The following is a 16,441-nucleotide window of genomic DNA, read 5'->3' as shown; positions in this document are numbered from 1 at the left end:
TTTGTCTTAACAAACAAGATTGATGACTCTTGTTAGCCTTCCTTTAAATGGGGATTTCTGGAGGAGGGAGTTCAGGATGAGGAGCCAAAATATTAATGGAGAGCCGGCTCATTAAAAATTAAATTTGGAAACAATGTTTCTGCTGTAAGGATAGTGGAAGGTTGTAAGTTACTTTTTGAAATGGTGTTTGATGTCTGGTCAATTAACACATTTAAAACTAAGATCAATAGATTTTGTTAATCAAAGGGATTCAAACAGTGGGTTTAAGGAGTTCAGCCACAGATCAGTAATGATCTAATTGAATGATTGTACAAACTGGAAGAACTGAAAGGCCTCCTCCTGTTCCTATGCTCATTTTTTTTTGGAAAAATTGAGTTTTCTCTCTGTCTCAACACAAGCATGTGATTTCACTGGTTTACTGCTTCAGCAAGTTCCCAGCAACATCATGAACTTTCTTTTCTGATTGGTTGAGAGTTTCCAGTATCTCAAATATTTTTTGGTAAACACTTACTGGTCCTTCCAGCGATTTGAGAATGTGTTTTCTGAAGGTGCTTTTGGAACAGCCTGAGCTAGCAGCAAAATCTTTAAATCATTGATCTCTGCAAACTCTTCAAACTTGTAAAATAAACTCAGTGGTAGAAGGACTGGGGAAATAAAGCCGAGCCCATAAGGAGCAGTAGTTTAAGCCTACGGGCTGGTGTGTGGTAATGTGAATAGAGTCCAGTAACTGGTTTGCTCTGTTGTGCAGTGCTCGACTACGTGTGGATTGGGAGCAATATGGAGGACAGTACATTGCAGTACAGGCTCCAACAATGACTGCAACACGACCAAGAGGCCAGTTCCAGCTCGAAGATGTTACATCCGACCCTGCTCGGCATGGCGTGTGGGCAACTGGAGCAAAGTAAGTCTCTCATTTCCCTCCAGTGCCTCCAATCTCCTGCAGAGTGAAACATGATATCATTCATGTGATGGACCTACCAACATCCTTTGAAATAATCCAGCATCACAACTCCATTAGGGCAAACTTCCTGCTTTACTGGAGCAGCTGGTTTTCAAAACTCTGTAGGACTGTGGGTCCTAACATATTAAATTTTGGTATATCGTACTGCAGTATAGCTGAATAAAGATACAATTTGGCAAAACCTTTTGCACTTGTAAGTACAAATCACAGGAATTCCAATTCTTCAGAAAAAATACAGTTATGCCACATGAGTACCAATTGGTTGATGAGTGGCCATTGATTGCATGAATCATTGCTGTATGAAAGTAGTAATTAGTGATGATTGACAGTTCACTGCCAGGCATGTTTAAACATTAACCAGGCAAGTTGCCTCTGATTGGTCAGCTAATTTGTTATGTTGAAACAGGCACAGTGTGTGCATGTATTCTTTCTGTCTGCAAGAACACAGTGCTGCATATTAATATAAGTAGTTTAAAATTCATGCAAGTGTGACACCTTAAAATCCCAATCAATGATCCGAAAATGATTGTATGTACTTTTTTGCACACTCAGAATTATCCATCAAGCATTGTCCAATTGCAGAATCACCTGTAATATTGGAGCCTGTTTCAAGCTTCAGTTGTTTGGATATAGGGAATACTCTGTTTGCTGCACACAGCTGAAGGGATGTGCTGGAAAAGCACAGCCAGTCAGGCAGCATCCAAGGAGCAGGAAAATCGATGTTTCAGGCATAAATCCTTCATCAGGATTCCTGAAGGGCTAAGCCTGAAACATCAATTCTCCTGCTTCTCGGATGCTGCCTGACCAGCTGTACTTTTCCAGCATTACACTCTCAACTCTGATCTTCAGCAACTGCAGTCCTCACTTTCTCCTGAAGGGATGTGCTGTTTGATATAATCTGCCAGCCTTTGGGATATAAGACCTATATACCTGGCATCACACTGCCACCCAGACCCAGCATGCATTGTTTGAGCAACTGTAATTCAGCAAGGGTGTCACAAGATGCTGAATCCAAGTGAGGCTTCTCCCTTAAAAACATGAGGTTGTATCAAGTTAAGTCATTGTCTCTGAATTTGCAGAATGCAAATTTAAAACTGATCCTTCTCAAGGAAAAATGACTTTGCAGCTGCTGTTGCTTTGATATAAATTGTCAGATATGCAAAATTCCAGCCTTCTAGCTCCCTGTACTGCTCTTCACTGGCTTTGTTTTCCAATCTGAAAGTACACTTCAGCATTTTTTAAAACTTAAATCAATCTTCAAACATTATTTTGGTTTGAGATAATTCTAATCAAAATAAATTACTTGTCTTTTTTACGTGATTAATGCCCTATTTATAACGTCATCCTGATTAAGGGTGAGGAATTGGACAATTTGAACAAAGCTGTTGTCTGGTTGGTCTTCAATTAGTTTTCCAGATATCTACCACCATGATATTGGAGTCTTTTATAGATGGCTACTGTTGCTTCCACCCTGTGAGTTTGCCACCAACAGGGAGTTTTACCAGATCTGGTAATACTTAGATTATCTCTCATAATATAGAAAAAAGGGTGTGGATATTGTTGTATTTAATCCCACCAAGATTTATTTCAACTATTGTGTGCTAACATTACATTTTTAAGACACATGTGGTTTAATATAAAGGGCTATTATGATAGAACAGCAGTACACTCTACTGCTTCCAGTAGAGTGTACTGCTTCCAGTAGAGTGTACTGCTTCCAGTAGAGTGTACTGCTTCAGGTAATATGCTTTGAGATAACGATGATATCATGAGCATGTCTCTTAAGGTAAACTGGCATATTGGCAGTGAAACTTAACACATAAACAAAGACCCTCTGTGATACACCATACAATTCTCCATCACACTATAACACCCTCCATTACACTGTAACACTGTACAATGTAACACCCTCCATTAGACTAGGTCAACCTACATTCCATGATAGCATCCTCCATTATACTGTAACAACTTCCACTACTTGATGGTATCTACCATTACACCGTGATTACACCGTAATGCCTTCTGCAGCATTGTAAGACCCTCCATGACAATGTCACAATCTTCACTGCACTTATATTATTCCTGACTGAACAGGACAATCCTCCATGCACTGTAAGCACCTTAGCTCCCTGCTGTATTGTAACACACATTGTAGAGAGAAGATTTGTATTCCCATGCATATAAAAGGTAAGTGATATCTTTAAGATCATTAAAGGGTTCGATGGGAAGAAATTATTTTATTTTGATCACGGGGATGTAAGTGGGTAGAGTCTAGGAAAGAAGTGCATCACCTTAAAGTTAGAAAGGCTATTTTAGGGTGGTAAAAACAATGACTGCAGATGCTGGAAACCAGATTCTGGATTAGTGGTGCTGGAAGAGCACAGCAATTCAGACAGCATCCAACGAGCAGCAAAATCGACGTTTCGGGCAAAAGCCCTTCATCAGGAAGCAGTATCCCATTCAGTAGGCATGGAAATCTGAAACTGTTTCACCCCCAGCAAGATGTTGAGGCTACTGGTCAGTTAAACTTTAAGGTATTAGGTTTATGAACCAAGTGGAAGTGAGGTTCAGATCATTTTGACCTTCCACAATACTGCACTCTCACCACCTTACCTTCCCTAGGGTTTCATAAGATTTCACAGATAATTTCTAGCAATCTGTGCTTGTTTACTTCAGATTGTAAGCTGAGGAGATGACAGCTGTCTCTGGCAGGGCATTCTGTTTCTCACTACCAAATGGAAAGGTTAATGAGCTGTCAGGTTTGCCCGCATCAGCTCCTCACCTGTCCCTCAGGAGCAGCTGTAACTCACACTCATCAAACTTGTTCCTGATCCCTCGGCTGTCCAGCTTCAGGTCCTTGAATATTCTAATCATGCTCAAGTTATTTTGTGAGTTTTAAAAGTCTGTGGTCTTTTTACCACCTTCATCTCCAGACTCTTGCAGAGGTTCAGAAAGATGGAGGTTACCACTTTGGTCCAAAATAAGGAGGCTTTCCTTTCCTCAGAGAGTTCTAGAAGCTCAATCATTGAGTCTGTTTGAGTGAGAGAGTGATCAATTTCTGATTCCCATTGGTGTACAGGATTATGGGATGGGGTGAGTAAAAGACATTGAAGTGTTTGATCAGCTATGATCATATTTAATAGCAGCACAGGCTCGATGGGCTGATTGGCTTGCTCCAGTTCCTGTGTTTCGATGTAGGAGACTTCCAGAACCTCACTCAAGTAGTTAGTCTTCATCTTCAAGTCTCCATTGTCCATTTGACCAACATCCTAACCCATGCCCTCATCCTTCACAAGAGGCAGATGGAGAGGGGCTTATTTTTATTCACATGTGGATTGTGGGTGTTGCTGACTGGGCCAGCGTTTATTGCTCTGTCCTTAGTTGCCCCTTGAGAAGGTGGGGGTGAACTGCCTTCTCGAAGCACTGCAGTCCATGTGCGGCATGTAGACCCACAATGCTGCTAAGGAGAGAGTTCCAGGATTCTGACCCAGTGACAGTGAAGGAACGGTGATATATTTCCAAGTCAGGGTGGTTAGTGGCTCAGAGGGGAACTTGCAGGAGTTGGTGTTCTCATGGCTGTACTGGCCTGGTCCTGGGTGGTAGAGGTGGTGGGTTTGGAAGTTGCTGTCAAAGCGTTGTGAGCTGCCTTTGTGTATCAATGCTGCCGAGAGTAAATGTTTCATTTGGATTTGGTGCTACTTTTACAAGATTTAGAGGAATGGTGTTAGGGATGAGAAACTTTGGTTATCAAGATAGATTAAATAATTTGGGACTGTTCTCCTTTCTGAGAAGAAAGCTAAGAGGAGAGCTGATGGTGGTTTCTGGTTGGCTGGACAGGAGGAGATAGGGAGAAGCTAGTCCCACTCATTGAAGAGAAGTGAAGGAGAGTACATAGATTTAACGTGATGTGCAAATGAAGCAAGGGTGATGTGAGGAAATGATTTCTCACATTGTGGGTAGTTTGGGTCTGGGATTACACTGCCTGAAAATGTAATGGATGCAGGCTGAATTGGGGCATTCAAAAGGGCATTGAATGATTTTTTTGGATTGAAATAGTTTACAGGGACATGGGGAAAAGGCAGGAGATTGGCACGAGAGAATAGAACTGGGGTAGGCACAATGAGCTGAATGACTTCCTTCAGCACCCTAACAGTTCTGTGATTCTGTGATTACATCTGGTTGCATATGATCTTTTCTCTATCTATAATCTGGAGATTTCAGTCCGAGGAAGAAAGCTAAACTGCTGAATGCCATTCAACATTGAACAAATATCCAAAAGTACAGCAGATGCTAGAAAACAGAAATTGCTGGAAAAGCTCACAGGTCTAGCAACATCTGAGGAGAGAAAGCAGAGTTTAAACGTTTAACATACCATTGAACATTTCACCATCAGGATAGTTCAATCGCAGACACCCTCCCTCCAACCATTTGTTCCTTTTCCTTTACTCCTTCGGTTCTCTGTCCTAATAGCAGTGCAGGCTGTTAGTTGCTCTCTAATGACGCAGTCTGCAGCACCAGAGGATGCTGGAATTATCTGTTTTCTCCTAGTTTTCTAACTGTACTCTGGAATGATACATATTCCTTTATTTAGCCCCTTCCTGACTGAGCAGAGTACAACTTCAAACCCTTGCAATGAACCAAATTTCTTCCCAATTATTCCTATTCGGATCCTGTAAGTGAAGACAGTTTTACTATGAAAGAACAAAATGTGTAAGCACAGGCTTGAAGGTTCGAAGGGCCTGTTCCTCCGCTGTATTATCCTTTATTCTTTGATTATGTAAAATTGCAATGGATCAAACTCCATCCCAGTCACTTGTATTGAATTTTTGATCTAAGCATTTAGATAAAGGTAAACACTAATCTTCATCCTTCAAGCACAAGCTATTCCCTAACTATTCATTCAAAACATTTAATGTAGTAAATTTTGTCAACTTCCGCCAAATCTAATTATAGTTGTTTGAAAAGTTACAATGTCTTGTTTTCTAATTTCAATGGAACACCCAGATTAATAATGGCATGGATGTGTGAACGAGAGCTGAATATTGGCTGCTCCTATTCCAGTGACAGAGATCCTGATCCAAGAAGGCTCTTTCCCAGGGGATTCATTATGTGTCTGTTTGGATTTATATCTTATAATTTTTGGCACAATGTTGGTTGTGGTGAATTGTAGTATTCTGCAGTTGCTGCTCGCAGCTTGCTCCAAAAGGAAGTTTTATTTATTTTGATCACATCACACATTTCCCTAACTAGTTTTAGACATTGTCCTATTGTGTACCATTCCCAGGACAGGGGAGTTCTGTAATAAATCACTAGTTACTCTTCAGGTGGAGAATTGTGTCTAATTTTGGACATTGCTGTGAGGAAGGGTGTGACGGCCTTGGAGAGAGCGCGGAGGAGTTTAATCCGGAACAGTATGAGGGACCTTGGATCTTTGATTATGTGGAGAGGTTGCGATTATTCATCTTGCAGCAGAGAAGGTGAAGGAGAGATTTAATAGAAATGTTCGAAATCATGTGAAGTTTCACTTGTGTGAGCAGATTCCTCTGGCATAGGGATCGGTAACTGAAAGACACAGGTTTAAGGTGATTTGTTATAGAGCAGAAAGCAAGATGAAAAGAATTTAATTTACCCAGTGTGATGTAATAATTAATAATGCATTTCTTGAGAGAGTGGTTGAAGCAGATATAATGGTAATTTAAGGGCATTGGAAATATATTTATATGCACATACATGATATATGGGATGTCAGTTTGCGAGGTAAGTGTATGGTGCAGAGTAAAGCTAAGAGCACGGGTTCAATCCCTGCCATGACTGCATTAACTCATGGAGACCCTGCCTGCCCCTGTTTGTGCAGTAGTTCCCTCACTCCTTGTGTTAGTTCCATTTGTCTCTGTCTAATGGAGGGAGACGCCTGTGGTCCTTTGTGGCTCCTTACCTATCTATCTTATTCCTATAATTAGACTTGCAGGGCTGTGGGGAAAGTGCAAGGAATGGAAATATATAAGATGCTGAGGGGGGAATGAATTGTTCCTTTTTTGGGAGAATCCAGAACTAGGGGTCAGTGCTTCCAAACAACGGGTCACCCATTTAGAACAGAGCTGAGAAGACATTTTTCTCTGAGAGTCTTGAGTCTTTGGAACTCTCATCCTCGAAAGGTGGCAGAAGCAGAGTCTTTGCCTAATTTTAAGGCAGAGACAGATAGATCCTTGATAAGCAAAGGGGATGTAAGGATATAGGGGATAGGCCGGAACTGATCACATCTGCTCTGACCTTAGAGAATGATGGAGCAGGCTCAAAGAACCAAGTGGGCTACTCCTGCTCCTGATCTGTATGTATGTATAGGTCAGTGGGACCCATTGGACAGCTCTTTCAAAGAGCCAGCACAGGTATGATAGGCCAAATGGCCTCCCCTTCACACTGCACACTTTTGATACACTGATACTTCACGCTGTTGGTCTGCTTCAAACTCATTCACTCTGAACGTGGCATTGACGGTGATGTTTTGCGAGTCCTTTTCTGATCTCCATGTTGACAGGTTGTTAATTACATCCCTCAGTGCTCCAGGAACTGTGGAGGTGGTGTGAAGAACCGTGAAGTCCAGTGCATTGACATCAGGGAGAGAAGACATTTGAGACCTTTCCACTGCCAATCTGTCCTCAACAAGCCCCCAACCAGCCTCGCCTGCAATTCCAAGCCTTGTATGGACTGGTACATCTCAGCCTGGGGAGAAGTAAGTCAACAGCAAGCCAGCACTAAGAAAAGAAAGAATTACATTTCAGTAGCACCTTTTGCAACCACACAATGTTCCAAAACATATAACAGTCAATTAAATAGCTTTTGAAATGTAATGCAGGCCACACAGTAGGTACCTTCCAGCAGCAAAATGATAATGGTAATAATAATAAATACTATCTGACAGTTTTGTTTAATGATGTTAGGAAGATGGGTAACATACAGCAAACTTTGTTTTAATCAGCACCTTATGAATTGGCACTCTTGATAAACCAGCAGAAAAAAAACCTCAAATATTGTGATCCATGGCAATGTTAGAGTACTTATGCTGTAAATAAAGTATAACAGTGAAGTGTATACACTCTGCATTACATTTCTATTACTATGTGTTTTTACATTGATTTTTGGAGGTGTGTTGATGAGTTTACATCGATTTTTTGAGGGATGTTGATGTCTTGAAGTTTCGCTTGCTCAGGGTTTACTGCAGTTATACGTGCTCTCAATAATCCAGAATATTCGATCAGTCAGCACACTCTTGGTGACGTAGGGACTGGGTAATAAAACAGTAACTGTAGCTGGAATGCAGATCTGCCGAGATAGAAATTAATGGTGGAGAAGGTTCAAAGGGCAGACTGACCTTCTCCCATTCCTGATGTTCCTGTGACCCAGGAAGTATTTATAAAGCAAAGGTTTGCAATTTGATATTAAAATGGCAGCATCTAAGGGATTGTTTGGAATGTCTGGAGGTTGCATTGAGATGCAGGAGGAGAGATTCCCTGAGGGTAGAGTTCAGGAACAGGTTTGAGGATAATGTAAAAATGAAAACAGCACACTTTGCTTGTGTGTGTTATTTTGGTTCAAATGCCTTTGTGGATTTTTTTATAGTGCTCCAAAGCCTGTGATGGAGGACAGCAAGAGAGACTTGTCATGTGCCCAGGACATGGCCGCTGTGATGAAACGATACGGCTGAACAGTACCAGGATGTGCAATGTCCACCCCTGTACCAAATGGATGAAGGGCTCGTGGGGACGGGTGAGTTCAGGAGCTCACACAGGCTGACGTAGAAATAACCCCCCTCCTCAGGATCCCTGTAAATACTGATCCACTGCTCCTCCCCAGGATCCCTGTAAATACTGATCCACTGCCCCTCCCCAGGATCCCTGTAAATACCGACACACTCCCCCCAGAGACCCCCTGTAAATACTGACACACTCCCCCAGAGACCCCTGTCAATACTGTCACACTCCCCCCAGAGACCCCCTGTAAATACTGACACACTCCCCCAGAGACCCCTGTCAATACTGTCACACTCCCCCCAGAGACCTCCTGTAAATACTGACACACTCCCCCAGAGACCCCTGTAAATACTGACACACTCCCCCCAGAGACCTCACCCCCATAAATACTGACACACTCCCCCAGAGACCCCTGTCAATACTGACACACTCCCCCCAGAGACCTCACCCCCATAAATACTGACACACTCCCCCAGAGACCCCCTGTAAATACTGACACACTCCCCCCAGAGACCTCACCCCCATAAATACTGACACACTCCCCCAGAGACTCCCTGTAAATACTGACATACTCCCCCAAGGGACCCCCTGTATACACTGACAGACTCCCTCCAAGTTGGGGACCCCCTGTAAATACTAACACACACCCCCAGAGACCCCCACCCCAAAAATACTGACACACTCACCACAGGGACCCCCAGTAAACACTGACAACACCTCCCCCCCCCATCCCTCCACCTAGGACCCCCCTGTAAATACTGACACTCTCCCCACGGAGACCCCCTGTAAACATTGCCACAATCGCCCTGGGTTTGGCCTGATTAAATAATTGGAAGTTTGCACTGAGTTGCCTTATCCCATATTGTTGTTGCTGTTGTGATTTAAATAGTGCACAGTCCGCTGTGGTGGAGGGATACAGCGTCGTCTGGTGAAGTGTGTAAACACGGTGACAGGAGAGGCAGAGGAAGACAGCAGCCGCTGTGACCACGAGCCCTGGCCTGAGAACACCCAGAAGTGTAACGTGCAGGAGTGTGACACCAGTGATCAGAGTGAGTCTTTACGGAGAGTGGAAAGCACCTGAGTATCTGTCACACTTTTCCAAACCTGAACACCGCCAAAGCACCTTTCACCCAATGTAGCATGTAGGTAGAGTTAGGGAATACTATTGCTAGTTTCTTCATAACAAGCTCGTACAAGTAAGAATGAGAGAAAGGAGCATCTCATTTGATTCTAGTGATATTAGAGATTAACCCAGGATACCAGGGAGTATTCCCCTTCTCCTCTTTGAGTGAGCGCGGTTAGTTTCTTCTTATCCAGCTGAGAGGATAGACAGTGCCTCTGTCAATAATGTCTCATTGAAAAGGTGATAGCTTTGACAGTGCTGCACTCTCTCAGTACTGTGCTGGCATTATCAGCCTCGATTATGTGCTCAATTGTTTCAACCAGGGATCACTCAGGCAAGGGCTTATAAAATGAAATATGACCAAAATCAGTAATGTAAGTACCTCATAGCTCAGTGAACCTTACTTTTGTCAAACCAGGTAACAGGGAGGCGATGGTCTAGTGGGATTATTGCTTGATTGTTACCCCAGAAACCCACGCAATGTCCTGGTGGCCTGGATTTGAATCCCACCATGGCAGATTATGGCATTTAAATTCAGTACAAAATCTGGAATTAAGGACCTAATGTAACTATGAAACCACTGCCAATTGTTGGAAACACCCAGCTGGTTACTAATGCCCTTTGGGGAAGGAAAGTGGAGTGTATGACAGAGACAAACTGCAATATGTAGACAATGTGTCACAGAGATATATACAAGTGGACAACTCTGTATGTAGTTGGAGAGACTGGGGCCTTGGATGGAGGTGTGAGGGTAGCTCTGTATGCAGGCCTGGGACAACAAGGATGAGGCTGTATCAAACCTCATTTAATTCACCCTCCTTCCAAATCCATGGCCATTTCCATCGAGAAGGACAAGGGCAGCGGGTACATGGGAACACCACCCCCTGGAAGTTCCCCTCCCAGTCACTCACCATCCTGACTTGGAAATATATCGCCATTTCTTCAAAGTCACTGGGTCAGAATCCTGGAATTCCCTCCCTAAGGACATTGTGGGTCAACCCACAGCAGCAGTCCAAGAGAGCAGCTCACCATCACCTGCACATAACACTTCAGGTTTGGCCTCACAAGAGCCCTGAACAATTCTTTCACAATTCATTCACAGGATGTGATGTCACTGACTAGGCCAGCATATATTCTCCATCCCTAATTGCCCAGAGGGCAGTTAACAGGTGACCACATGACTGTGGGTCTGGAGTCACTGTAACACAGACTGGGTAAGGACGGCAGATTTCCTTCCCTAAAAAATTAGTTGAATCAGATGGGATCTTCTCCAGCAATCAGCAATGGTTTCATCGTCATCATTACACTCTTAAATCCTGATTTTTATTGAATTGAGATTCATCTGCCATGGTGGGATTTAAACCAAGGTCTGGGTTTCTGGATTAACAGTCTAGCGATCATACCCCTCAGCCATTGCCTCCCCAAATTGCAGCAAGGCTTCCCTGCTCCTGTACTCACATCCCCTCACTTCGAAGGCCAGCAGACCATTTCCCTTCGTCATCGCCTGCTGAGCCTGTGTGTAACTGGTGAAACAAGGACACCCAGATCTTGTTGTACCTCTCCCTTTCCCAATCTATTGCCATTCAGATAATAATCTGCCTTCCTGTTTATGCTGACAAAGTGGCTAACCTCGTATTTTTCCACATTATCCTTCATCTGCCATATAGTTACCCACCCACTAAGCCTGTACAAGTCACATTGAAATATCTCTGCCTCGACCTCACAGCTCACCCTCCCGCCCAGCTTTGTGTCATCTGCAAATTTAAATGAAAATCTCTAACAGCAGGAGCAAATGCCTTGATTTAAAATGGAGATTGAATGAGATTTGCATCCCCCAGTCAAATAATTTCAGGGCTTACTTTGCTTGGAAATTAAATTTGAGTTCCTACATAAACCCACAGTACTGTTCAAATGTTTATTAATTGCCATGAGTTAGAATGTTGGTTATTCTGTGCTTTCAACACCTAGCAACTGTGGCTTCAGGCTGGGCAAAATTATTCTAAACTATAACTGACAACTAATTGATTAATTTTTGCGATTTAAAATCTGACTGCAAAGATCTCTGAGGTGCTTGTGGTCAACCAAGCGTTGTAGCTGGTCTTGTCACATCGAGTGCTTGGAGTGTAAATGACAGGATAGCTTCAGACCCCCAGGACACTGTAATGGAGAGCTGACATTACTGAGTACTTGCCCTGCAGCTGGTAAACATCACGTTACTGTACCAATTGTAAATTCAGATTGTGAAGTTATAGAAACAGGAAAGATTCTGGGTAGTTTTGCAAACAATTGTCTTTCCCATTAGTTTGGTTTCAAGGCAAAAATAAGGAGGAGGTCTTCTAAGGAAACTGTGTGCTTTAACCAGAACTGTTTAAGTGTTGGTGGTTAGTATTTTATCACAGGCATTTCATTTCAGATCTCCATTGGCAGTGTACTGAGTTCCACTTGGAAAATCTGCACTGAGGTTTAGTGAGCTCTCAATGTTTCTACTGACATGCGATCAGCACTCTCTTCATGATTACTTTATTATTTAGTTGTAATTTTCCAAAACTTTCATCATTGTTAATTAGTACAATTAATCACAGACCCAGAGACTTTCATTACAAGTTAACTTTGTAAATTTTACAAGCTGATCCACGCACATACACACACAGGTCTCTTTTGGTATTTCTTAGAACGCGGGGGTCAGAATTGTCAAGATAATGCTTGAAGTTTGTAAATAATTATTTAAATTGGAATTACATAAACAAGCTGTTGTCTGTCCCTTGAAAACCAGCCATGTCCATATCTAATCCCAGAGGACGCTCTTGCTCACGCAGTCAATTATAAATCAGACTGAGGAGCATCGATTAAAGGATTGAGTCAACGCAGCCTACAAGACAATGGGAGTTTTTGTGTGAGTAAAGCATTCAAAGCCAATGCAAATATCGCAGTTTGGTCACCTGACTTTCCTGTTGCTGATTGCTACGAAGAATTATTTCAATTTACTTATGACGGAGCAACTAGGATCAGCAGAAGACAGCAGAGATCAGTGTGACAGGTCAACAAACTCTGTACATCCAGAATGAAACAGTACAGCTGGAGCCTTGGACAGATAACAGCGAGAGAAAGGGGGTGGTGAGAGTTGGTGCAATCACTCAGTTTCACCAGACTAGCTGGTAAATACAAGCATTTATATCGATACAGAGGCAGAAGAGTTCTTGAGGGGATTTAGTTAAAATTTATAAAATCATCAAAGGTTTAGATAGAGTAAATCACAAGGAACTCCTTCCATTAGATGAAGAATTAATAACCAGAGGACAGAGACTGCAAGAGTTTGGCAGAGGCAGCACGTGAAACAGGATGTGGAATGCACTGCCTGGGAGAAGGATGGATTCAGATTCAATATTACATTCCAAAGGGAATTGGAGAAATATGTGAAAGTGAAGATTTCATAAATATAGGAAAGAGCAGCAGATGGAATGACCCAGAATGATCTTTGAAAGAAGCAGTGCAGAATTGATGGGCTGAGCAGCCTTCTGTGCTGCATGATCTAGGGGATAGCAACTTTCCTGGCCTCAAGTCAACCTAAAGCACACTCCAGCCAATGAATCAGCAATGAAATGAAACACCAGTGGGGCAATGCATCTTTCAGTCACCCCCCATTTCCTGAGACAATGGTTTGTGCCGTGGTGTTCATCTCTGTATTAGCTATTGCCTGGTGTGCTCAGGAGCCACAGTCTGACCCAGCCAATCCTGCCACAGATACTGCAGAGGAAGGCAGTGGGACTGAGGAAGTGCACAATTCACTGGCCTCTATCCTCTCTCAAGATAAATACCAGAGGTCAGGATGCTGGTTAGACAGAGTCCTGTCATATACTTCACGACTCAAGAGTTTTATTTCAGCTCACACAGCACATTCTCCATTCCTGTCGATTACTTGTTCTCCTTTTATCGTCCTATTCAGGGTCTTTCCTCTGGAGCATCTGGGACTTGAACCCGGGTCTTTGGGCCCAGTGGCAGGAAGTTTAGAGGGGAGTTGAGGGAAGATTTTTTTTTCACCCAGAACGTGGTGGGAATCTGGGATGCTGTGTTTGGGAGGATCGGTGAGGCAGGAACCTCACAACCTTTAAACTGTACTTGGCTGAGCTCTTGAAATGTGATAACATTCAAGGCTGTGGGCCCACTGTGGGAACGTGGGACTAGTGTAGAATTTGCATAGTTTTGGCAGAACAGACTTGATGGGCGAAAGGGCCTCTTTTGTCTTGTATAGTTCTATGATTACCACTGCACAACAGGAGCCTTGGTCTCCTTATGTATACCCAAAGTCCAGTCCTCACTCAATGATCACGAACATATGACCATCACTTGTTTCCTATTTCCATTCAGTCATTGGTTTCCATGTTAAACCCTACTTCGTAATAACATTCTCAACCACCAGAGCTTTCTGTTTCTACTGACCTCTTCCAATGCCTCACAAGACAGCTTCAAGATGTCATGGTCATCAGTGACTGTCTCCCAGTTGTTAGGGAATGAGCTGCCAGAGGAAGTGGTGGAGGTTGGTACAATTGCAACATTTAAAAGATATCTGGATGGGTATATGAACTGGCTCAAAGGTAGAAGACAGAGACAATAGACAATAGGTGCAGGAGTAGGCCATTCTGCCCTTCGAGCCTGCACCACCATTCAATATAATCATGGCTGATCATCCTTAATCAGTATCCTGTTCCTGTCTTATCTCCATAACCCTTGATTCCACTATCCTTGAGAGCTCTATCCAACTCTTTCTTAAATGAATCCAGAGACTGGGCCTCCACTGCCCTCTGGGGCAGAGCATTCCACACAGCCACCACTCTCTGGGTGAAGACATTTCTCCTCATCTCTGTCCTAAATGCTCTACCCCATATTTTTAAGCTGTATCCTCTGGTTCGGCACTCACCCATCAGCGGAAACATGTTTCCTGCCTCCAGAGTGTCCAATCCTTTAATAATCTTATATGTCTCAATCAGACCCCCTCTCAGTCTTCTAAACTCAAGGGAAGACAAGCCCAGTCACTCCAGTCTTTCAGCGTAAGGTAGTCCTGCCATTCCAGGAATTGACCTCATGAACCTATGCTGCACTCCCCCAATAGCCAGAATGTCTTTCCTCAAATTTGGAGACCAGAACTGCACACAATACTCCAGGTGTGGTCTCACCAGGGCCCTGTATGGCTGCAGAAGAACGTCTTTGCTTCTATACTCAGTCCCTCTGTTATGAAGGCCAGCATGCTATTAGCCTTCTTCACTACCTGCTGTACCTGCATGCTTACCTTCATTGACTGGTGTACAAGAACACCCAGATCTCTTTGTACTGCCCCTTTACCTAAATTGATTCCATTGAGGTAGTAATCTGCCTTCCTGTTCTTGCCACCAAAGTGGATAACCATACATTTATCCACATTAAACTGCATCTGCCATGCATCTGACCACTCACTTAACCTGTCCAGGTCACCCTGTAATCTCCTAACATCCTCCTCACATTTCACCCTGCCACCCAGTTAGTATCATCAGCAAATTTGCTAATGTTATTACTAATACTATCTTCTATATCATTAATATATATTGTAAAAAGCTGCGGTCCCAGCACTGATCCCTGCAGTACCCCACTGATCACTGCCTGCCATTCCGAAATGGAGCCGTTTATCACTACTCTTTGTTTCCTGTCAGCCAACCAACTTTCAATCCAAGTTAGTATTTGCCCCCAATACCATGCGCCCTAATTTTGCTCACTGTCCTCCTATTTGGGACTTTATCAAAAGCTTTCTGAAAGTTCAGGTACACTACATCTACTGGATCTCCCTCGTCCATCTTCAGAGTTACATCCTCAAAAAATTCCAGAAGATTAGTCAAGCATGATTCCCCCTTCATAAATCCATGCTGACTCTGACCTATCCTGTTACTACTATCCAGATGTGTCGTAATTTCATCCTTTATAATAGACTCCAGCATCTTTCCCACCACTGAGGTCAGACTAACTGGTCTATAATTTCCTGCTTTCTCTCTCCCACCTTTCTTAAAAAGTGGTACAACATTAGTCACCCTCCAATCTGCAGGAACTGATCCCGAATCTATCGAACTCTGGAAAATAATCATCAGCACATCCACAATTTCTCGAGCCACCTCCTTCAGTACCCTGGGATGTAGACCATTAGGCCCCGGGGACTTATCAACCTTCAGACCTAACAGTTTCTCCAACACCAATTCCTGGCAAATATAAATTCCCTTCAGTTCAGGTCCTTCAGCCACTGTTACCTCAGGGAGATTGCTTGTGTCTTCTCCAGTGAACACAGATCTGAAGTACCAATTCAACTCTTCTGCCATTTCTTTGTTCCCCGTAATATATTCCCCTGTTTCTGTCTTCAAGGGCCCAATTTTAGTCTTAACCATTTTTTTGCCTTTCACATACCTAAAAAAGCTTTTACTATCCTCCTTTATATTTTTGGCCAGTTTACCTTCGTACCTCATTTTTTCTCTGCGTATTTCCTTCTTTGTAATCCTCTGTTGTTCTTTAAAAGCTTCCCAGTCCTCCGTTTTCCCACTAATCTTTGCTATGTTATACTTTTTCTATTTTAACTTTATATGTTTCTTAACTTCT

At 43.0% G+C, this 16,441-nt stretch overlaps 1 protein-coding gene across 1 annotated transcript in view; it reads left to right on the top strand.

The window, feature by feature from the left end:
- Positions 1-16,441, top strand: part of adamts7 (ADAM metallopeptidase with thrombospondin type 1 motif 7) — a 199,327-nt gene that overhangs the window by 135,520 nt on the left and 47,366 nt on the right. Inside the window, exons 20-23 of the mRNA XM_043677125.2 lie at positions 749-901; positions 7,518-7,691; positions 8,579-8,725; positions 9,599-9,758. Of these exons, the coding sequence (XP_043533060.2) occupies positions 749-901; positions 7,518-7,691; positions 8,579-8,725; positions 9,599-9,758 (634 nt within the window). The remainder of the gene's footprint in view (positions 1-748; positions 902-7,517; positions 7,692-8,578; positions 8,726-9,598; positions 9,759-16,441) is intronic.

The sequence above is a fragment of the Chiloscyllium plagiosum genome, unplaced genomic scaffold (assembly GCF_037043375.1).
Source record: "Chiloscyllium plagiosum isolate Xiang-an unplaced genomic scaffold, Cpla_swu_hap1 HiC_scaffold_39, whole genome shotgun sequence".
In the NCBI taxonomy this organism is placed as follows: Eukaryota; Metazoa; Chordata; class Chondrichthyes; order Orectolobiformes; family Hemiscylliidae; genus Chiloscyllium; species Chiloscyllium plagiosum.
This window is presented reverse-complemented; position numbering and strand designations above follow the sequence as displayed.